We start from the raw sequence: 23,630 nt of genomic DNA, 5'->3' as shown, positions 1-23,630 counted from the left end.
CTTAGCTTTTTGAGAACCTCACTGACACCAGTACGGTAGGTAGACAGACGACAAGGCAGGTTGTAGATTGCATGGAGAATGAGTGGATTTATGAGTTTTCATTTTAGCGCAGTCAAAAAGCAGGTGGAATATTCTAACATGGTCTAACAATGACCACAGCTGGGCAAACAAAGATGCCATTGCTGAGAGTAATTAGAGACTTTTCATTGGATTCCTAATGAGTAAACTCTCTTTCGCAGCCAAACACGTCTCCTCTCTTGCCTGAGTCGTCGGTCAAAGAGAACCCGTCTAAGGTGCTCCACCAGTATAGTAACAACATGTCCACACTGGACGTCCACTGCCTGGCCCAGCTGCAGCCCAAACAGTCTGCCCCCTCCAGCCCCCCTCCCATCTCCTTCCCCACAGAGAAACCTAAGCCGGACACCCTCAAGGTGACGGTCAAGCTCAAGCCAAGGCCCCGAGCAGTCCACTCTGCCAGCGGGGGTGGTGATGACATGTCGCCCCGCCACCACAAGCGCTGGAAGGGCCTGCGCTGGCGCAAGTGGAGTGTACACGTCGTGTTTCCCACTAGAGGCAGCCTGCTGTCCTCTCTGCCCGGTGAGGATGAGGTGGATGAGCTGCTGAGGAAGCTGGGTGCCTCTCTGCGTCCCGATCCCCTCCCCCGGGACCTGAGGCGTTGCTGCTTTTGCCACGAGGAGGGCGATGGCATGACAGACGGCCCCGCACGCCTCCTCAACCTGGACCTGGACCTGTGGGTACACCTGAACTGCGCCCTGTGGTCATCTGAGGTGTATGAGACGCAGGCAGGCGCCCTGATCAACGTGGAGCTGGCACTGCGGCGGGGCATGGCGGTGCACTGCACCTACTGCCAGCAGACAGGCGCCACCAGTGGCTGCCACCGGCTGCGCTGCGGAAACGCCTACCACTTCACGTGCGCACTCAAGGCCCAGTGCACCTTCTTCAAGGACAAGACAATGCTGTGTCACCTGCACCGGCCCCGTGGCATCGGCGGTGGCGATGGGAGAGGAGGCGACAGGGCCGCGGCGCCCGCAACTACCCACCACGACCAGGAGCTGCGATGCTTCACAGTGTTCCGCCGCGTCTACGTGCAGCGCGACGAGGCACGGCAGATGGCCAGCATCGTGCAGCGTGGCGAGCGCCGGCACACGTTCCGCGTGGGAAGCCTGGTGTTCCACACCGTGGGTCAGCTGCTGCCCCAGCAGATGGCTGCCTTCCACTCAGCGAACGCCATCTTCCCCGTGGGCTACCGGGCCAGCCGCATCTACTGGAGCACACGCCAAGGCAACCACCGATGCCGCTACCTGTGCTCGGTGGAGGAGAACGAGGGCCAGCCGGAGTTTGTGGTGCGGATGATAGAGCAAGGCTACGATGACCTGGTGCTCACCGGCGCCTCACCCAAAGGTAAGAGGGCAGGGTCAAATACATAAGTCAAATACTTCAGGTCCACTTATGTGCAAACAATTCAAATTCTACATCAAACTCACCTCAAATACTTTGACAAATGCATTTGTCTGGTGTAGAAACAGGGTGAAGGATGGTTAGAAAACCAGCCAAAATATGGGTTATGGTTAGATTTACACAAAGTAAAACTAGACACATCCTGATAAATGAATCTAGTTACCCTGACTGTCGAATCTCCCCTCTGTGTTGTAGGTGTATGGGACAAGATTCTGGAGCCTGTGGCTGACCGGCGTAACGAATCAGGAACTCTGAAACTGTTCCCCGTCTACTTGAAGGGAGAGGACCTGTTTGGATTCACCGTCACCGCCGTCACCAGGATCGTAGAATCAGTAAGAGCAGAGATGACAAGAGAGAGTAAAATGAATAGTTTGAGAGAGTTGAACGTTTTAGGTGGGTGTGCAGTATAGCAGTTTGGTTTTGACTTTTGAATTGGTTTTGGCAAGTTTTTAACACTTTTGTTAAAAGCTCCCATGCAAAATAACTTCAACTCCATTAGGTGCTTTAAAGGAAAAGGCTTTCCATATGCACTCTAAGTACTTTGATGAAAGGTTCTCCATCAAACACACTAGTTTTATCTGACTTTGCAGTTGATTATGAAAGCACTTTTTCAGTCTAAGGTTAAGTGGTGTAAGAGAACTATTTCATAAACTCCCTGTAGGAAAAACAGTTCAATAAATCCACTCATGTATCTTAATGGAAACCTGAAATGTACTATTGAGTGTTTAAAGTAAGATGAATACTTAATTGCAGCTTGTAATTAACAACTATTGGTTATTATTGACCAATTTTAATGGATTGAACTGCTTGAAAATGTTTTTAAAAATGTTTTAAAAAATGTGGGTGTGCAGCTCCCCGGAGTGGAAGCCTGTGACAGATATACTTTCCGGTTCGGACGCAACCCTCTCATGGAGCTCCCCTTGGCCATAAACCCAACTGGCAGTGCCCGTTCAGAACCCAAGGCCTGCAGCCATGTCAAGAGGTTGGTGTTAAGGTATTCTGTGTCATTTTACACTTAAGTTCCTGCCATGTTTGTTTCGGTTGATCACTGTTTTATCTCTGCAACACTTTGTCTTTGTTCCATCCACAACAAGGTGTTCGCTCTCTTTCTTTATGCATGTTGTTCTTCCTTATACTTTAACTTCACTGCTGCCTACTTGAAGTCAAAACAGGTCATCTTTCAGCTTTAATTTGTTTAAAACACTGGACAGCTCAGTAACAAAAGATAACTGGCTTCCCTCACTGTTTTCTTGAAATAGTCATCCTTCAATGTCACATCTGTTATCAGTCAGCATTGTACATCTTACTGTCTTAGTGCCCTGATGACGCATAAGTGACACATTCGCTGTAAAATAATGCTAATGTTAAATATCCTGGGTTCCTGGAATGGTACTTATCGTGGTATATCTGCTCCCAGCCACACATTAACTGCCTTTCCACCCCAATAACTCTGGCTTCTCATTTGGTGGAACACCGCTTTCCCCGGAGGACCCAAATGAAGCTTATTCCTGGGCCTTTAAATGAAGATTATCCATTGGCCATGTCTGTTTGTCCAGAAAACCACCATAATGCAGTCCCACTTGCCGTTCAATCACCTTTCCATCAATGTCATACATGCATAGAAATAGAATAAGTAGAATGGTAGTACTGTGTTTCTATTTCGATGGTCATATGCTACTTCCTGCGGGAATGCTTCAGGGTGTTGTATGTTTTGGCTCCTCCTCTTCCCATAGACCTCACACTTTGTCCAGCACCGGCATCGTCTCCTCTAAGTCCATGCAGACAGTTGGCAGCGTGGGTGTGGTGGACGCACCGGAAGAGGTGATCCCCAAGCAGTTTGCATCCGTCCCCTTCCAGTACCGACGCATGAAGGCAGAGTGGAAGAGCAACGTGTACCTGGCGCGCTCCCGCATTCAGGTCTGTCACTGTGCTAGGGCTACATGCAGACTCTACTCAGGCCCTGATGCACATTCAATATAATTGTCTAACTTATTCAGGCACAGAAGTATCTCAATCCATTTTGCTTGATGCACATTGATTGAATTCAATGGTTGCTTTTGTGGTAAGTAAGTACAAGTTACCTGTTGGTTTATGAGGACATGACTGATATGGCATCATTCATAGTGGTCGTTTGCTTTCAGATTCATTGAGGTGTTGACCCTCACTGTTTCTGTCCTGGCAGGGGTTGGGTCTGTACGCCGCCAGGGACATTGAGTCCCACACCATGGTGATTGAGTACATTGGTACCCTCATTCGCAACGAGGTCGCCAACCGGATGGAGAAGATGTACGAATCCCAGGTGAGTTCAGAAACCATTGCCATATGTTTCCCACAAGACTAAATATCATCCCCCTTCATCTTAACATCTACATGATAGCATAAGAGAAGAATGGCAATGTTGTATCTTCCATGTTATTCCCTTGCTGTGGTGCAGAACCGTGGAGTCTACATGTTCCGCCTGGACAGTGAGCATGTTGTCGACGCCACCATCACTGGCGGACCAGCAAGGTAAGAGTTTCCTACGTTCAGAATACACCATTTGACCCTACTTGTGTTACATTTCAACTCTGTGTAAATGTCGCTAGCATGTAGGAAAGTCGTTTACCTTTGTCATCGTCCTCAGATACATCAACCACTCCTGCGCCCCGAACTGCATCGCCGAGGCCGTGAGCTTGGAGAGAGGCGACAAGATCATCATCAGCTCTTGCCGCAATATCCAGAGAGGAGAAGAGGTAAGATATCCTCTTTTCATTAGCAATATGCCTCGTTATTGAAAGTAGAGACTGGAGACACATTGCACTGTGGCTAGTGGCTACCTCAGCCATGTGACATCAGCTAATGTTTAAGAATGGTCTCGTTGTATCAAGCGTGCATAGAATTGTGCATCGTTATCATCAGTTTGTCATTGAAGTAATAAGCACCTGAAGTGTTGATCTGATTTCTCTCTCTCTCTCAGCTGTGCTACGACTACAAATTTGATCTGGAGGACGACCAGCATAAGATCCCTTGTCACTGTGGTGCAGTTAACTGCCGGAAATGGATGAACTAGAACAGGGACAGTTGGGGAAAAATACAGGCTACAACACTTCCAAATGATGGCGCGCACACACATTCCTTGTTATCTTTTTATATGCTTGTTGGTTCGTCAGCTGAAAAACGTATTACTTAAACAAAGACAACTTATCAGGGCAAGACACTGACCGCAGAACTGTTAGAGAAGACTAAAGAGGGAAGGGGCATCGCAGGCACGAAGACAATTATTTTTGAGGCTGAGAACCGAGTCTTTCACTTTATATATATATATATATATATATATATATAAATATATATATATATATATAAATGCATGGATTAGGGGAGGGTGTTTTGGGGTAGAATTCACCAGTTGACCAGGAGAGTTTTGTGCTGGCCACCGCCTTATTTAGTTATTGAGGCAGGTCCTCTGGATTATGAAATATATACAAATATATATATACATATAGTTACAGAAATGTAGACACCACTGAACAAGGAATGTACAGAGAAGACTTCCTTAGGGACAAAGCTAAGGGATTGTTAACTTGCACTAAAACAAATTTAGTCGAAAATACTTGATTCCATGAGTCAGTTTTTTTCCTTTTATGTAAAATACGAGAATTTTTGTATTTATTATCGAATCGCCGGCAAACTGCTGCCCAGGTGTTCAGTCTGATCAGAACGTGTTACTTTATACAAAGTGTAAATAGTCAATTAAGTAAACAATTGACCAAATGCTACCATAACTACATCATGGCTGTTTGGGTGAATACATTTTTTTTTGAGAAAAGTATTTAAGAAGGATGTCATATCATTCTAAGAGTTTATGTGCTGTATAAAACTGTACAGAATGTGTAAAAAAAAAAAAATGTAGAGTATTTTTGTTGTATTTAGAATTAAGTTGCGTTGTCAAATTCTGACCACTTGAAGAATATACTTTGTGTTTCATTTTCCTTAGGACAATTTCTGTTTGCATTGACGCGCGTCAATCAAAGAGAGCACCAATCACATCGAGACGACTGAAATCCTAACCCTAGTTAATCTGACGTGAATGTAGAATTAGAGAGAACTGTGAATTTAAGGTTGGAAGCCACCCATACCATCAGTTAGCTTCTTTAACTGTATGTGTACAGCAGTCAGTCACTCTGAGATTCACCTCATGCAGATAATGTTGTGCTTGGGGGAAAAAATACATTTTTACTTACCAGTTGCAGGAGACACAATTATGCTTTTCACATGAAATTATTTTCGTTTTTTGTTTACATTTCTTAAACATTCTGTTTAGTGCTGGCTAGTTGAGAAAAAATATGCTACTGTATGATCATTTTGATTTCTTTACACTCAATCACGAAAATTGGAATCTGGTACTAGCATTTCGTTGACAGGTTTGAAATGAAGTTTTCATTTGTGTGCACAACTTAAGTGAACTGTACAAAAGTTGGTATATTCAGTCTCGTTGTAATAAACAGTACATGGCATGATGTATTTTTAAACTTTCAGAAGAATCAATTGTATATAATTTTCCATAATGGTTAATGAAATTTGTTTCTTGGATATTTTCTCCTCTTGTACAATATTCAGACCTCTTTAATAGTGTCTCTTTTCTTTGTCCTGTATAGTAATGTCTAAAAAGCCTTTTTGAAGTATACAGCGTGTGATGGAGTTTGGAATCAGATTTAGGATCATTTACAAAAAATAAAATATTTTACATCTTACATTTGCGCTACTTTTCTCTGTGGGGGTAAATGGACGACATTTTGATAAGCGTCTGACAAAGACTTTTAATCAAATTGTAAATGTGTCAAAAGGGATGTTCATACTTCAAATAAACATTTAGTTGGTTGCCTCATTGCAAAAGAGAATAACTAATACAAAACTGCACCGCATAACTTAAGAAATGACATTTGGATAAGGGAAAAACTAGAACTCAAATCATTGCCAGATCTTGTTCAACCATCATAGCTCACCAGTACAGTGCAGAGCAGGCCGTGAGTATGGATGATTTTGCTAGTGTTGTGGGCATGACCCAAGACCGCTAGATACTGTAGGAAATTCCATTTCTATTTAACCTATTCGACATGATTTACGTAGACTGCACAAACTATCCATCACTTGGTCAATATACCTGATGTAGAGCTAACACAGTGTAGCCTATCAATACAGTATTAAGGAAGTTGCCTTGCACATTTCAAGGGCATGAAAAATACATAACTTCAAAAACAAACTCCAGTGATCAAAATATTTGTACAACAGAAAGATACTCCCAAAGAAATGTCAACTAAATAACATGCAGTACTGTATGTCATAGCAATTAATATCAGATTGTAATAAGTACAGAATAAAATGCAATTTAACTCTAAAACCTCTAACACTGGCAGTCCATTGTTCTTAGTAAAACACTTGTTTGGGACTTATACAAGATTAAACATTTCTCTGAATTGTCTAATGCAAGAGTGCTGTGCAAATTGGATTAAATTAAAAATAATTTGCATGATGCATCGTAAAAAAATAATATCTAAAACAGGACATGGAATACAAATTTTCAAGAGGGGGAAGTCAGGCATACGAATGACTACAGTACATATAGCGTACCCACTTAGAGCTCCATACTTTGTGCACGTCAGGCCGGAAGCAGTTCTGAAGATAAACAGCATTAATTTCTTCAAGAACACAGTCCGTATAATTAGTTCCATCCCTCTCTTGCTTAGTTGTAGCAGCATGCAGTACTCCCCCCATCCAGGGGGGGGGGCAGTCAGCGTCTGGTATGTAACTAGTCGTGGGGTATCAACATCAGCCCTCCAACTGCCACTGCTGGGACTGAGAGCCGTTGCAGATTGCCGTGGCAACATATCCCTTGGGGCTGATTGGGTCGACCACGGCCAGGCATTGGCCCACTGAGACTTGATACAGCCGGTTGCTTTTCTGGAGAGGGTTGGAAGAAGACAGGGCCATGTGTTACATACAGAATTGGGGTAGAGGAGGAAGACAGGGCCATATGTTGCATACCCTGGCTTCAGAAAGTACACTATATATACAAAAGTTAGTGGATTCGGCTATTTCAGCCACATCCGTTGCTGACAGGTGTATAAAAATCACTCACACAGCCATGCAATGGCTCGTACTGAAGAGCTCAGTGACATTCAACGTCATACTGTAGGTTGCCACCTTCCCAACAAGTCAATTCGTCAAATTTCTGCCTTTCTTGAGCTACCCGTGTCAACTGTAAGTGCTGTTATTGTGAAGTGGAAACCTCTAGTAGCTGCTCAGCCACAAATTAGTAGGCCACACAAGCTCACAGAACAGTAAAAATGGTCTGTCCTCGGTTGCAACACTCACTATCGAGTTCCAAACTGCCTCTGGAAGCAACGTCACCACACGAACTGTTCGTCTGGAGCGTCATGAAATGGGTTTCCATGGCCGAGCAGCCGCACACAAGCCTAAGATTACCATGCGCAATGCCAAGCGTCGGCTGGAGTGGTGAATCACGCTTAACCATCTGGCAGTCTGACGGACTAATCTGGGTTTGGCGGATGCCAGGAGAACGCTACCTGCCCGATTGCAGTGCCAACTGTAAAGTTTCGTGGAGGAGGAATAATGGTCTGGGGCTGTTTTTCATGGTTCGGGCTAGGCCCCTTAGTTCCAGTGAAGGGAAATCTTAATGCTACAGTGTACAATGACATTCTAGACAACTCTGTGCTTCCTATTTTGTGGCAACAGTTTGGGGAAGGCCCTTTCCTGTTTCAGTATGACAATGCCCCAGTGCACAAAGCGAGGTCCATACAGAACTGGTTTGTCAAGATCAGTGTGGAAGAACTTGACTGGCCTTCACAGAGCCCTATTCTCAACCCCATTAAACACCTTTGGGATGAATTGGAACACCGACTGCGAGCCAGGCCTAATCGCCCAACATCACTATTGCTCGTGGTTGAATGGAAGCAAGTCCCCGCAGCAACATCTAGTGGAAAGCCTTCCCAGAAGAGTGGAGGCTGTAATCGCAGCAAAGTGGGGGACCAACGCCATATTAATGCCCATGATTCTGAAATGAGATGTTCGATGAGCAGGTGTCCACATACTTTTGGTCATGTAGTGTAGTCACACCCCTCAATTTTTTTTCCCTCCACATTTTGTGTTTCAAGGTGGGATTAAAATAGATTTGTCAACCATCTACAGAAAATACTTGCCAAAGAAGAGGAAAAATTTGATCATTAGTTTAAATTATAATCACCTTTGGCAGCAATTAGAGTATTTTTGGGTAAGTCTAAACGCTTTGCACATTTATTTTTTTACATTTTTCAAGCTCTGTCAAATTGGTTGTTGATCATTGCTAGACAGCCATTTTAAAGCAGATTTAAGTCCAAACTGTAACTAGGCCACTCGGGAACATTAAATGTCATCTTGGTAAACTCCAGTGTATAGTCCTTGTGTTTTAGGTTACTGTCCTGCTGAAAGGTGAATTTGTCTCTCAGTGTCTGTTGGAAAGCAGACTGAACCACTTTTTACTCTAGGACTTTTGTCTGTGCTCTATTCAATTTATTTTTATCCTAAAAAACTCCCAGTCCTTGGCGATGACAAGCATACTCATAACATGATGCAGCCACCACCATGCTTGAAAATATGAATAGTGGTACTCAGTGATATGTTGTTGGATTTGCATTCAGGACATACATTTAATTAATAACTTCATCATGCTCAAAGGGATATTCAATGTCTGCTTACTATTTTTTTTCTACCATTAGGTGCCCTTCCTTGCGAGGCATTCAAAACTTCCCTGGTCTCTGTGGTTGAATCTGGGTTTGAAATTCACTGCTCAAATGAGGGACCTTACAGAGATGAGGTAGTCATTCAAAAATCACATTGAACACTTATTGCATTCAGTGAGTCCATTTAACTTACTGTATGTGACTTTACTCCTTCACTTATTTAGGCTTGGCATAAAAGGGTTGACTACATTTCAGCTTTTCATTCATTTGTATTGTGTGTAGGGCAGTGACAACATTTTTTATCTAATGTAATATGTAATAAATTTTAAATTTAGCCTCCTAATGTCAAAGGTCAAGGGGTGTGAATACTTTCTGAAGGCACTGTACAGAATGGAGGCAGAGGATAGAGACTGCGTACATTATCAACTGCACCTATTAAAGGAGCCCACTGGCGGTGGTTGAATAGAAGTGATTCCATCTCGTCATCACCATCATGATGCCCCGTGGTACCAGCGGTATGCACAAGTTAAATGCCATAGTAATACTGAAATGTATTAGTCATATCAGTACTGGTCTGATGATGGTAGCAGTCATTGCAACAGTTACTATAGCCCTATTTGCTTCTATAGATGGGTTAGCTGACAACGTCAGGAAAACGATGCGCACGCTTCAATGGGACAGAGGTCTGTTGTGATTTGGAATGGCCAGATAGCTAGCGACAATGACAAGAAGCTGCCATGTCATAGGTGGCTCATTTCAGCTAGATTTATCTTGTTCTTGATACCATGTCTTGTTTTGACTGATCTACGTCTATGCTAATATGGCTAACCAACAACTGTAACAATGTATTTGAAAGCCAACAAGTGCTCATTGTGCGAATGTATTTATGTTTTCAAGTCAACAATCCTTGCCCCAGTAGTTGCGCATGTGTCAGTTGTGTTTCTAAACAACCAACCCGTCTTTTATATACAGATATGGGGATGATTTGTGGATTCAGCAACAGTGTGGAGGCTCTAGCTAACTCACCCCCAGGGTCCACTGTTGGGAGCCCCCTGAGCCGTGACACTTCATGAGGCGGGGTGGGTCAGACGAGCGGATCTCCGACATGTCCAGACACAGCAGGCCGGCTAGGATCAACTCGTGCTCCTCATCATAGGCCCACTCCTGGGGAGGAAGAGGGAGGTAGGTTAGGGAGAGAGAGAAAGAAAGGCAGAAGAAGTATATACTGTATAAGGAAACCATGTCACGTGGTACAGACCCGAGTGAGGAATGTAAATTCATTTTAAAAAGCCTTTATTCCATATCCAATAGACTGTATGGAATAAACCAGAATTTAAACTTTACCTACTCCCAATACTTATGACAAAAAAGTTTCACGCCTCATTTGTCAGTAGATGACTTCACAAACAACCGTTCACAACAGAAGTTGTTGACCTCATCGTGTACCCAAGAACTGCTGCAGTAAGACAGAAGTTCAGATGGAAAGAGAATAGAGAGAGAGTGGGAGAACACATGTGGCACAGTGCAGAACTGCAGTAACTTCAGCTGAACTTCTACCCCACACAGACAAAGTGACTCACTCTGCACCATTTTTACACACACACAGGAAAGTGGAAGAGCTTGTCTAATGGAAGTGTCTTTTTCTTTAGTTGAGGCTTGAAAAGATAGAAGCTCTTCCAGTGGATGTGACCCTGAAAGAGCCTGGGAGGGGGGATGTACTGGTACAGTTCATGTATTTCCAGGTTGAGATACTGCACTTTCCCCGTCTAGCCAGGGTACCGTACCCTCCTACAAAACAGTCATTGTAGCCATAAACAATGGTTGAAATAAGGTAATGAAAGATTAGGAGATAGGAGGTTGAAATAGAACTCATTTCAGATTCTAGCACTAACCCTTATAACCATTGTCCATGTCGCCGGACTAACAGAAGCGTCAAAAAGAGGTCAGAATCATGTAAAGGTTCTATTATCACTGTAGGTCAATCAGAGGCTGGTAACATGAATGACGACTGCCAGTGACACATAGTAGACCATATGATGGAGGCGAGGTAGAGTCTCACACAACCTATTTTTCCATCGCTAGGGCGTTTCCCCAACCCACATGGAGAATCTCCATGGAACTTTGTTTGAAGTACAGGAATAGGCTTAATCTGGATCAGGGGGAACTAGTTTTGAGACGCTGCACCCACCTATGGAACCTACGGTACCTATGGTACCTACGGGTACCGGTACAGAGTCAGTGTGGAGGCTATATACAGGGGGTACCGGTACAGAGTCAATGTGGAGGCTATATACAGGGGGTACCGGTACAGAGTCAGTGTGGAGGCTATATACAGGGGGTACCGGTACAGAGTCAATGTGGAGGCTATATACAGGGGGTACCGGTACAGAGTCAATGTGGAGGCTATATACAGGGGGTACCGGTACAGAGTCAATGTGGAGGCTATATACAGGGGGTACCGGTACAGAGTCAATGTGGAGGCTATATACAGGGGGTACCGGCACAGAGTCAATGTGGAGGCTATATACAGGGGGTACAAATTAGTATTTGTGTCATTCTCAAAGCTTTTGGCCACGACTGTACAGTTGAAGTCGGAAGTTTACATACACCTTAGCCAAATACATTTAAACTCAGTTTTTCACAATTCCTGACATTTAATCTTAGTAAAAATTCCCTGTCTTAGGTCAGTTAGGATCACCACTATTTAAAGAATGTGAAATGTCAGAATAATACTAGAGAGAATGATTTATTTCAGCTTTTATTTATTTCATCACATTCCCAGTGGGTCAGAAGTTTTCATACACTCAATTAGTATTTGGTAGCATTGCCTTTAAATTGTTTAACTTGGGTCAAACATTTCAGGTAGCCTTCCACAAGCTTCCCACAATAAGTTGGGTGAATTTTGGCCCATTCCTCCTGACAGAGCTGGTGTAACTGAGTCAGGTTTGTAGGCCTCCTTGCTCGCACACGCTTTTTCAATTCTGCCCACAAATTTTCTATATGATTGAGGTCAGGGCTTTGTGAAGGTCACTCCAATACCTTGACCCTGTTGTCCTTAAGCCATTTTGCCACAACTTTGGAAGTATGCTTGAGGTCATTGTCCATTTGGAAGACCCATTGCGACCAAGCTTAACTTCCTGACTGATGTCTTCAGATGTTGCTTCAATATATCCACATAAGTTTCCTCCCTCATGATGCCATCTATTTTGTGAAGTGCACCAGTCCCTCCTGCAGCAAAGCACCCCCACAACATGATGCTGCCACCCCGAGCTTCACGGTTGGGATGGTGTTTTTCGGATTGCAAGCCTCCCCCTTTTTCCTCCAAACATAACAATGGTAATTATGGCCAAACAGTTCAATTTTTCAGACCAGGGGACATTTCTCCAAAAAGTAGGATCTTTGTCCCCATGTGCATGCAGTTGTAAACCGTGGTCTGGCTTTTTTATGACGGTTTTAGAGTAGTGTCTTCTTCCTTGCTGAGTGGCCTTTCAGGTTATGTTGATATAGGACTCGTTTTACTGTGGATATATATACTTTTGTACCTGTTTCCTCCAGCATCTTCACAAGGTCCTTTGCTGTTGTTCTGGGGATTGATTTGCACTTTTTGCACCAAAGTACGTTCATCTCTAGGAGACAGAACGCGTCTTCTTCCTGAGCGGTATGACGGCTGCGTGGTCCCATGGTGTTTATACTTGAGTACTATTGTTTGTACAGATGAACGTGGTACCTTCAGGCATTTGGAAATTGCTCCCAAGGATGAACCAGACTTGTGGACATCTACAATTTTTTTCTGAGCTCTTGGCTGATTTCTTTTGATTTTCCCATGAAGTCAAGCAGAGGCACAGAGATTGAAGGTAGGCCTTGAAATACATCCACAGGTAACCCTCCAATTGACTCAAATGATGTCAATTAGCCTATTAGAAGCTTCTAAAGCCATGACATCATTTTCTGGAATTTTCCAAGCTGTTTAAAGGCACAGTCAACTTAGTGTATGTAAACTTCTGACCCACAGGAATTGTGATAGTAAATGAATCTGTATGTGAAACATTACTTGTCATGCACAAAGTAGATGTCCTAACCAACTTGCCAAAACTACAGTTTGTTAACAAGTTATTTGTGGAGTGGTTTAAAAACGTTTTAATGACTCCAACCTAAGTATATGTAAACTTCTGACTTAAACTGTATCTCTCAGATATAAGACAGACACTGAAGAACAAACTTCCTTTTATAATTATTTTGTTCCATGTAGTGAATCTGTTATTCAATGTGTTTGTATGAGCTAATAGCAAGCAGTAAGGACAATTCATATATTTTGGGGATACTTCAAGGGGTCTTAATATTCTAAATCAAATAGCAAAATAATCCTTGGTATGATCTCCTTAAAATAATTCCATATAGCTTAGTTGTACCCCCCTCCCGCGGATTAGACAGGGCTTAGATTCTTATGGGTTAAAGTGTTGCTAAGCAGAAAGACCAGTAGAGGATATTTCACAGTATTGTGCCGACCCAAACCATGCTCTTTTCAGTTAATATCGTACAGTGTAGGGTCAGACTAATTTCTTTCCACACCTGTTATCAGGGCAGGTCAGCTTGCTTTTAGAATGCTGAGTCGTGCTTGAAAGTGCAATGTGAAAAGACAATATCCTAGCACAGTATGGTTTGGCAAAACAGATTATATAGATGTCCAAGGCAGAGGTGAGTTGGGGGGGTGGTAATATGTTAGTTAGTGTACCTGTTCTGGGTTGTGAGTGTCACAGGACCTCAGCACCACGGCACCCCCCTTCTGTGTGGACCTCCCCTGGGCCACCAGACACTTGTCAGCCTTCAGGTTCCGCAGCTACAGAGAAAGAAAAGGAGAAGTGAGCGGTCTAAGGTGAAGACACTGTTGCGTTCCAGGTCATCTTTATTGCAGCCTGGCTGTGCATCTGAGAACATTGCTATGTTATATTAATGTGGTTCTGGCTTCAGATCTTGAGATCTGATAATCTGCACTGTGCGATTGCAAAAAAAAAATACAAAAAAATGCCCATAAACTCAATCCATGATAAATGGATAAAAACCAACTGAAGTTACACTACTGGTTAAAAGTTTTACAACACCTACTCATTCAAGGGTTTTTCTTAATTTATTTTACCATTTTATACATTGTAGAATAATAGTGAAGACATCAAAACTGAAATAACATATATGGAATCATGTACCAACCAAAAATGTGTTAAACAAATCAAAATGTATTTTATATTTGAGATGCTTCAAATAGCCAATAGGGTAGTCCTATTTGAAGCATCTGGATTTGAATTTGTTTAACACTTTTTTGGTTACTACATGATTTTATAGTGTTGATGTCTTCACTATTATTCTACAATGTAGAAAATAGTAAAAAATAAAGAAAAACCCTTGAATGAGTAGGTGTTCTAAAACTTTTAACCAGGAGCGTATGTCCATACTCCAGACTACGCCACTGGAATGTACAATAGACCCAACACCCACTCCCCTGAATCGACAAGACAAGAATATTTCAAATGTAATTATTCTATTGAGGGACCTTTTTCCAACTGCCTCATTTCTAAGCCTATTTCCATAACCATATTGATATCTTCAGAAAACCAGGTATGTTAAAGCTGGAATACTTAAAGGTGAAACTTCTTATTTGTCCGCCCACCCACCACCCGCGGCGCTCCACCGGCGCTCCCTACCTCTGCTTCGTCAACAAATAACAATGGTTGTGGGGCAGACAGTGTATGGATTGTGGATTCCATATTTAAGAAATCACTCTGAAGTTTCCTTCCAGACTAACTAGAATATGAATGTCCTCCCAGGTAGACGGCTGTAGCAGAGCTGTCTGTGGTTTATCAATATGAAACACATACAGTGCATTTGGAAAGTATTCAGGCCTTTACCTTTTACACATTTTGTTACGTTTACAGCCTTATTCTAAAATAGTTTCCCCCCCATCTACACACAATACCCCAAAATGAAAAAGCACAAACAGTTTGGCATTTTTGCTCATTTATTAAAAAAATTAACTGAAATATCCCATTTACGTAAGTCTTCAGACCCTTGACTCAGTACTTTGTTGGGTATGACGCTACAAGCTTGGCACACCTGTATTTGGAGAGTTTCTCCCATTCTTCTCTGCAGATCCTCTCAAGCTCTGTCAGATTGGATGGGGAGCGTCACTGCACAGCTTTTTTCAGGTCTTCCCAGATATGTTCATTTGGGTTCAAGTCCGGGCTCTGGCTGGGTCATTCAAGGACATTCAGAGACTTGTTCCAAAGCCACTTCTGCGTTGTCTTGGCTGTATGCTTAGGGTCGTTGTCCTGTTGGAAGGTGAACCTTCACCCCAGTCTGAGGACTCTGGAGCAAGTTTTCATCAAAGATCTCTCTGTACTATGCTCTGTTCATCTTTCCCTCAATCCTGACAAGTCTCCCTGTCCCTGCCGCTGAAAAACATACACACAGCATGATGCTGCCACCATCATGCTTCACCGTAGGGATGTATAGGCCAGGTGATGAGCAGTGCCTGGTTTCCTCCAGACCTGGCACTTGGCAGTCAGGCCAAAGAGTTCAATCTTGGTTTCATCAGACCAGAGAACCTTGTTTCTGTCATGTGCCTTTTACTGAGGAGTGGCTTCCGTCTGGCCACTCTACCATAAAGGCCTGATTGGTGAAGTGCTGCAGAGATGGTTGTCCTTCTGGAAGGTTCTCCCATCTCCACAGAGGAACTCTGTCAGAGTGATCATCGGGTTCTTGGTCAGGCCCTTCTCCCCCTATTGTTCAGTTTGGCCAGGCAGCCAGCTCTAGGAAAAGTTTTGGTGGTTCCAAACTTCTTCCATTTAAGAATGATGGAGGCCACCGTGTTCTTGGGGACCTTCAATGGTGCAGACATGTTTTGGTAAACTTCCCCAGATCTGTGCCTTGACACAATCCTGTCTCGGAGCTCTATGGATAATTCCTTCGACCTCATGGCTTGGTTTTTGCTCTAACATGTACTGTCAACTGTGGGACCTTATAAAGACAGGTGTGTGCCTTTCCAAATCATGTCCAATCAATGGAATTTACCCCAGGTGGACTCTGGAATTTACCCCAGGTGGACTTTACCCCAGGTGGACTCAATCAAATTGTAGAAACATCAAGGATGATCAATGGAAACAGGATGCACCTGAACTCAATTTTGAGGCTCGTAGCAAAAGAGCCAGAATACATATGTAAATAAGGTTATTTGTTTTTATTCTTAATAAATTTGCCAAAAAATCTAAACACCTGTTTTTGCTTTGTCAGCATGTGTGTAGATATTTAATTTAATCAATTTTAGAATAAAAAAACCCATATATATATATATATATATATATATATATATATATATATATATATATATATATATATATATATATATATATATATATATAAAACCTTTATATAACTACTAGCCAAGTCAGTTCCAAATTCTTATTTACAATGACAGCCTACCCCAGCCAAACCCTAACGACGCTGGGCCAATTGTGCGCTGCCCTATGGGACTCCCAATCACAGCCGGTTGTGATACAGCCTGGAATCGAACCAAGGTCTGTTGTGACCCCTCTAGCACTGAGATGCAGTGCCTTAGATGGCTGTGCCACTCGGGAGCCCCACATTTTGTTACATTACAGAATAAGGCTGTAACATAACAAAATGTGAAAAAAGGGAAGGTGTCTGAATACTTCCCGAATGCACTGTAACTTGTAACTCGGTCTGTTTGAAGCGGAAGTTCTGAACCTGTAAGTGGTATGTCTTTTCATCCTGGGGACTGAAGCTCCTTCATGACTTTCTCAACACCACGCTGCCCCCTGTTGACTGGATATGGCATTTTTTCAATTAAATTAAATAAGAAGACAAAGAAATGAAGTGCAGTATGTAACGTTGTATTGATAATTTTTGCTTTCCCTTGGCTTTTGAAGAATGTTCAGGTATTTCTTCGTTGCAATCTTAGAACTACTTTCAAACCCTAAAGAAACATGCGTGGGAACAGGGAATATGTTTACAACTTCTGAGGACCCCTTGTCCATCAGGAGACATCTACGGTTTGTATACAGAGAAGGTGCTTCACTGACAGTAAACAAGTCACTTTATTTAATTTATGACTATAAATATGTCAGAGGGCTACTTGCATGTGAATGATGTACACAATTACACCTTAAAAACGAACATACATTCCTTGAGGTTTATTTTTAATTTCAGGCTTCATGTTATTGCCTCTAGATGGCAGGGGTTGACAGCCGACAACACACGGCTTTAACAAAGTAACCATGTTAAAACTTCTTATGGCTGCAGGGGCAGTATTGAGTAGCTTGGATGAAAAGTGTCCAGAGTAAACTGTCTGCTCCTCAGTCCCAGTTGCTAATATATGCATATTATTATTAGTATTGGATAGAAAACACTCTGAAGTTTCTAAAACTGTTTGAATGATGTCTGTGAGTATAACATAACTCATATGGCAGGCAAAAACCTGAGAAGAACTCCAAACAGGAAGTGGGAAATCTGAGGTTGGTCGATTTTCAACCTGCCCCTATTGAATACACAGTGGGATATGGATGAAGTTGCACTTCCACTAGATGTCAACTGTCTTTAGAAACTTGAATGAGGCTTCTAACAGTGTTGTGGAGCCAGGTGGGAGCTCTTTGAGTCAGTGGTCTGGCAGAGAGCCAGGTCCTGGTCACGCGCATTTCACATGATAGCGTCCTGAGTTCCATTGCTTCTCTACAGACATAGGAATTCTCCGGTTGGAACGTTATTGAAGATTTATGATAACTGAATCCTTGATTCTATACTTAGTTTGACAAGTTTCTTCCACCTGTAATATAACTTTTTGAAGTTTTCGTCCGACGTTCGGATGGACCTGCGTACTAAACGCGCAAACAAAAGTAGCTACTTGGACATAAATAATGGACATTATCGAACAAATCAAGCATTTATTGTGGAACTAGGATTCCTGGGAGTGCATTCTGATGAAGATCGTCAAAGGTAAGGGAATATTTTTAATGTGATTTCTGTTGGCTCCAACATGGCAGATAATTGTATTTATTTTCTGAGCGCCGTCTCAGTTTATTGCATGGTTTGCTTTTTCCGTAAAGTTTTACTGAAATCTGACACAGCGGTTGCATTGAGGAGAGGATTATGGCTCTCTGCAATACCACCGGATGTTTTTGGAACTAGTGAACGTAACGCGCCCATTGTATACTGAGATTTTGTTTATATAAATATGAACTTTATCAAACAAAACATACATGTATTGTGTAACATGAAGTCCTATGAGTGTCATCTGATAAAGATCATCAAAGGTTAGTGATTAATTTTATCTCTATTTGTGACTCCTCTCTTTGGCTGGAATAATGGCTGGGTTTTTCTGTGAGTTGGTGGTCACCATAATCGTTTGTGGTGCTTTCGCTGTAAAGCCTATTTGAAATCGGACACTGTGGTGGGATTAACAACAAGATTACCTTTAAAACGGTATAAAATACATGTATGTTTGAGGAATTTGAATTATGAGATTTCTGTTGTATTGTATTTGGCGCCCTGCACTTTCACTGGCTGTTGTCATATCGATCCCGTTAACGGGATTGCAGCCTTAAGTTTTAACCTGTTTCCAGATCTGTTTGTGCTGTATAGCCAACTCCTATGGTTGATGGGAGTTGGATATACTGCAAAAACTGATCTGGGACCAGTTTAGCATTAGCTCAACTTCACTTTATCATCTTACCCGGCCTCTCTGCAACACTTTTGGCCGGCGGAGGCCCTTGTTGACGAACACAGGCTGCTGGGGCTTGTTGTGGGGCGAGGCAACCTGCATCTCGGGGTAGATGGTGTCCAGGTACCACTTGAAAGAGCGACACTGCAGCCGTTGGCGCACCGCCTGCCGCTCGCTGATGTCACCGTAGGCACGTTCCCGGAGTTCTGGCCGCAGGTTTAAGTACTGCTCCTGATTGGACGAGACACAAGACAGGAAATAGGTGAGATTGATGACATACACTCAGTTGATTGCTATTGAAATGTTCAATGCCAGTCCACACCCTTTAATACATTTAAAATAGCTGTATCTCTGTTGTCTGTAAAAGTGCAGAGTTTACAGGGCAGATCAGGTTCTAAAGTCAATTTGTAAACAAACGTATCAGAACAACTGAATAAACCTGAGACAAACTACTGTAGAGAGTGATTCAGAAATATTTCTAGTAATGAACTGGAATCTCGACAAGTCAACAGTACTCCTAGTTGTTCCACCCTCTCTTAGGTCATGAAAACAGCTTGCATTTTCTGGGTGGTAAGACTCAAAATAAGTATTTCAGAGGATTGAAAACTCAGATCTATTTCGATTGGCCGATAAAATCAAGAAGTTTACCTTTATTGAGAATCTGTTTAATATATCTTGATTTAGGCCGGCTATTTCCATGGAAACTAAACTTGTCCCAGTCTCTGATTAGTGTGGAGATGGAAAAGTCAGAACTGGGCAACCCAAACTTCATCTTAAAGGGAAAATCCACTCAAAAATGATCATTGCATATTGAATCCTCTTGATAATAAGGCAGGTGACACTGCATCTTGAAAACTTCACTGCCAACATGCAAAAAAAAAAATAGGACTGTATCAAGAGTGGACTAATGAAAAACATATCCTAAAAAAGAACCCTCTAGAAGATTAACTGCTGGGAACATTGATACACTACACCAGTGGTTACCCAACTTTTTATAGTCCCGTACCCCTTCAAAAAGTCAACCTCCAGCTGCGTACCCCCTCTAGCACCAGGGTCAGCGCACTCTCAAATGTTGTTTTTTGCCGTCATTGTAAGCCTGCCACACACACACTATAAGATACATTTATTAAACATAAGAATGTGGGAGAGTTTTTGTCACAACCCGGCTTGTGGGAAGTGACAAAGAGCTCTTATAGGACCAGGGCACAAATAATAATATAATAATAATCAATAACTTTGCTCTTTATTTAACCATCTTACATATAAAACCTTACTTGTTCATTGAAAATTGTGGATAACTCACCACAGGTTAATGAGAAGGGTGTGCTTGAAATGATGCACATACAGTGCCTTGCGAAAGTATTCGGCCCCCTTGAACTTTGCGACCTTTTGCCACATTTCAGGCTTCAAACATAAAGATATAAAACTGTATTTTTTTGTGAAGAATCAACAACAAGTGGGACACAATCATGAAGTGGAACGACATTTATTGGATATTTCAAATTTTTTAACAAATCAAAAACTGAAAAATTGGGCGTGCAAAATTATTCAGCCCCTTTACTTTCAGTGCAGCAAACTCTCTCCAGAAGTTCAGTGAGGATCTCTGAATGATCCAATGTTGACCTAAATGACTAATGATGATAAATACAATCCACCTGTGTGTAATCAAGTCTCCGTATAAATGCACCTGCACTGTGATAGTCTCAGAGGTCCGTTAAAAGCGCAGAGAGCATCATGAAGAACAAGGAACACACCAGGCAGGTCCGAGAAACTGTTGTGAAGAAGCTTAAAGCCGGATTTGGATACAAAAAGATTTCCCAAGCTTTAAACATCCCAAGGATAATATTGAAATGGAAGGAGTATCAGACCACTGCAAATCTACCAAGACCTGGCCGTCCCTCTAAACTTTCAGCTCATACAAGGAGAAGACTGATCAGAGATGCAGCCAAGAGGCCCATGATCACTCTGGATGAACTGCAGAGATCTACAGCTGAGGTGGGAGACTCTGTCCATAGGACAACAATCAGTCATATATTGCACAAATCTGGCCTTTATGGAAGAGTGGCAAGAAGAAAGCCATTTCTTAAAGATATCCATAAAAAGTGTTTAAAGTTTGCCACAAGCCACCTGGGAGACACACCAAACATGTGGAAAAAGGTGCTCTGGTCAGATGAAACCAAAATGGAACTTTTTGGCAACAATGCAAAACGTTGTGTTTGGCGTAAAAGCAACACAGCTGAACACACCATCCCCACTGTCAAACATGGTGGTGGCAGCATCATGGTTTGGGCCTGCTTTTCTTCAGCAGGGACAGGGAAGATGGTTAAAATTGATGGGAAGATGGATGGAGCCAAATACAGGACCATTCTGGAAGAAAACCTGATGGAGTCTGCAAAAGACCTGAGACTGGGACGGAGATTTGTCTTCCAACAAGACAATGATCCAAAACATAAAGCAAAATCTACAATGGAATGGTTCAAAAATAAACATATCCAGGTGTTAGAATGGCCAAGTCAAAGTCCAGACCTGAATCCAATCGAGAATCTGTGGAAAGAACTGAAAACTGCTGTTCACAAATGCTCTCCATCCAACCTCACTGAGCTCGAGCTGTTTTGCAAGGAGGAATGGGAAAAATGTTCAGTCTCTCGATGTGCAAAACTGATAGAGACATACCCCAAGCGACTTACAGCTGTAATCGCAGCAAAAGGTGGCGCTACAAAGTATTAACTTAAGGGGGCTGAATAATTTTGCACGCCCAATTTTTCAGTCTTTGATTTGTTAAAAAAGTTTGAAATATCCAATAAATGTCGTTCCACTTCATGATTGTGTCCCACTTGTTGTTCATTCTTCACAAAAAAATACAGTTTTATATCTTTATGTTTGAAGCCTGAAATGTGGCAAAAGGTCGCAAAGTTCAAGGGGGCCGAATACTTTCGCAAGGCACTGTAACTCTGCAATGTTGGGTTGTATTGGAGAGTCTGTCTTAAATCATTTTCCACACAGTCTGTGCCTGTATTTAGTTTTCATGCTCGTGAGAATCCACTCACATAGATACGTGGTTGCAACGGCAGGATGCTCTGAGTGCAGCCCAATCCAGAAATCTGGCAGTGACTTCTGATTAAATTCAATTTTCACAGAACCGCTTGTTGCAATTTTGATGAGGCTCTCTTATCAGTAAGTGGACCGAAGGCAGGGCATGAAAGGGATAACGAATCCAGTTGTTTGTGTCATCCTTTTCGGGAAAGTACCTGCTTAATTGCGCACCAAACTCACTCAGGTACTTCACTATATCACATTTCACATTGTCCTTAAGCTTGAGTTCATTTGCACACAAAAAAAATCATACAATGATGGAAAGACCTGTGTGTTGTCCTTGTTAATGCAGAGCTCCAACTTCTTAATCATATCCTCAATTTTGTCCCACACACTGAATATAGTTGCAGAGAATTCCTGTAATCCGAGATTCAGATAACTCAGATGAGAAAAAACATCACCCAGATAGGCCAGTCGAGTGAGAAACTCGTCATCATGCAAGCGGTCAGACAAGTGAAAATTATGGTCAGTAAAAAAAACTTTAAGCTCTTCTCTCAATTTAAAAAAACATGTCAACACCTTGATAACCAACACACTGTATGTTGTGAACTCAATGCTGTGCGTTACAGGGAAGACATCCTCCTCCCTCATGTGGTACCCTTCCTGCAGGCTCATCCTGACATGACTCTCCAGCATGACAATGCCACCAGCCATACTGCTCGTTCTGTGCGTGATTTCCTGCAAGACAGGTATGTCAGTGTTCTGCTATGGCCAGTGAAGAGCCCGGATATCAATCCTATTGAGCACGTCTGGGACCTGTTGGATCGGAGGGTGAGGGCTATGGCCATTCCCCTCAGAAATGTCCGGTAACCTGCAGGTGTCTTGCTGGAAGATTGGGGTAACATCTCACAGCAAGAACGGGCAAATCTGGTGCAGTCCATGAGGAGGAGATGCACTGCAGTACCTAATGCAGCTGGTGGCCACACCAGATACTGACTGTTACTTTTGATTCAGACCCCCCCTTTGTTCAGGGACACATTATTCAATTTCTGTTAGTCACATGTCTGTGGAACTTGTTCACTTTATGTCTCAGTTGTTGAACCTTGTTGTGTTCATACAATTATTTACACATGTTAAGTTTGCTGAAAATAAACGCAGTTGACAGTGAGAGGACATTTCTTTTTTTGCTGAGTTTAGTTGCGGAGAGTCCCTGAAATTGTAGATTCAGATCATTCAGGCTAGAAAAAACATCACCCAGATAGGCCAGTCGCGTGAGAAACTTGTCATCATGCAGACAAGTGAAAATTATGGTCAGTAAAGAAAACTTTAAGCTCATCTTTCAATTGAAAAAAACTTGTCAAAACTTCTTCCCCTTGATAACCAGCGCACTTCTGTATGCTGTATACGTGTTACATGGTCGCTGCCCATATCATTGCATAGTGCAGAAAATACATGAGAGTTCAGGGGCCTTGCTTTAACAAAGTTACCCATTTTCACTGTCGTTTCCAAAAAGTATTTCAAGCTGTCAGGCATTCCCTTGGCAGCCAGAGCCTCTCGGTGGATGCTGCAGTCTACCCAAGTGGCGTCGGGAGCAACTGCTTGCACCACTATGTCTCCCTGTCATGGCTTTTGCACCATCAGTACAGATACCAACACATCTTGACCACTAAAGTACATTT

The 23,630-nt window shown here is 42.6% G+C and overlaps 2 protein-coding genes across 10 annotated transcripts in view; one reads left to right on the top strand and one right to left on the bottom strand.

The window, feature by feature from the left end:
• The window catches only part of LOC110535292 (histone-lysine N-methyltransferase 2C), a 224,712-nt gene extending 218,503 nt beyond the window's left edge, over nucleotides 1–6,209 (top strand). For 8 of the 9 annotated variants that reach the window (XM_036934913.1, XM_036934915.1, XM_036934912.1 and 5 more), the window contains 8 exons: nucleotides 240–1,422; nucleotides 1,675–1,811; nucleotides 2,331–2,473; nucleotides 3,213–3,396; nucleotides 3,662–3,778; nucleotides 3,914–3,987; nucleotides 4,103–4,211; nucleotides 4,436–6,209. In XM_036934913.1, the coding sequence (XP_036790808.1) occupies nucleotides 240–1,422; nucleotides 1,675–1,811; nucleotides 2,331–2,473; nucleotides 3,213–3,396; nucleotides 3,662–3,778; nucleotides 3,914–3,987; nucleotides 4,103–4,211; nucleotides 4,436–4,528 (2,040 nt within the window). In that variant the 3' untranslated portion in view covers nucleotides 4,529–6,209. The remainder of the gene's footprint in view (nucleotides 1–239; nucleotides 1,423–1,674; nucleotides 1,812–2,330; nucleotides 2,474–3,212; nucleotides 3,397–3,661; nucleotides 3,779–3,913; nucleotides 3,988–4,102; nucleotides 4,212–4,435) is intronic. The other variant, XM_036934916.1, reaches the window with a different exon arrangement.
• Nucleotides 6,210–6,261: 52 nt separating this feature from the next.
• LOC110535293 (polypeptide N-acetylgalactosaminyltransferase 11) overlaps nucleotides 6,262–23,630 on the bottom strand; it is a 48,202-nt gene continuing 30,833 nt past the window's right edge. Inside the window, exons 9-12 of the mRNA XM_021620196.2 lie at nucleotides 18,931–19,149; nucleotides 13,927–14,031; nucleotides 10,221–10,358; nucleotides 6,262–7,416 (exon numbers count right to left, since the gene is read on the bottom strand). Coding sequence (XP_021475871.2) covers nucleotides 7,285–7,416; nucleotides 10,221–10,358; nucleotides 13,927–14,031; nucleotides 18,931–19,149 — 594 coding nt within the window. The 3' untranslated portion in view covers nucleotides 6,262–7,284. The remainder of the gene's footprint in view (nucleotides 7,417–10,220; nucleotides 10,359–13,926; nucleotides 14,032–18,930; nucleotides 19,150–23,630) is intronic.

Source organism: Oncorhynchus mykiss, chromosome 11 (assembly GCF_013265735.2).
Source record: "Oncorhynchus mykiss isolate Arlee chromosome 11, USDA_OmykA_1.1, whole genome shotgun sequence".
NCBI lineage: Eukaryota > Metazoa > Chordata > Actinopteri > Salmoniformes > Salmonidae > Oncorhynchus > Oncorhynchus mykiss.
This window is presented reverse-complemented; position numbering and strand designations above follow the sequence as displayed.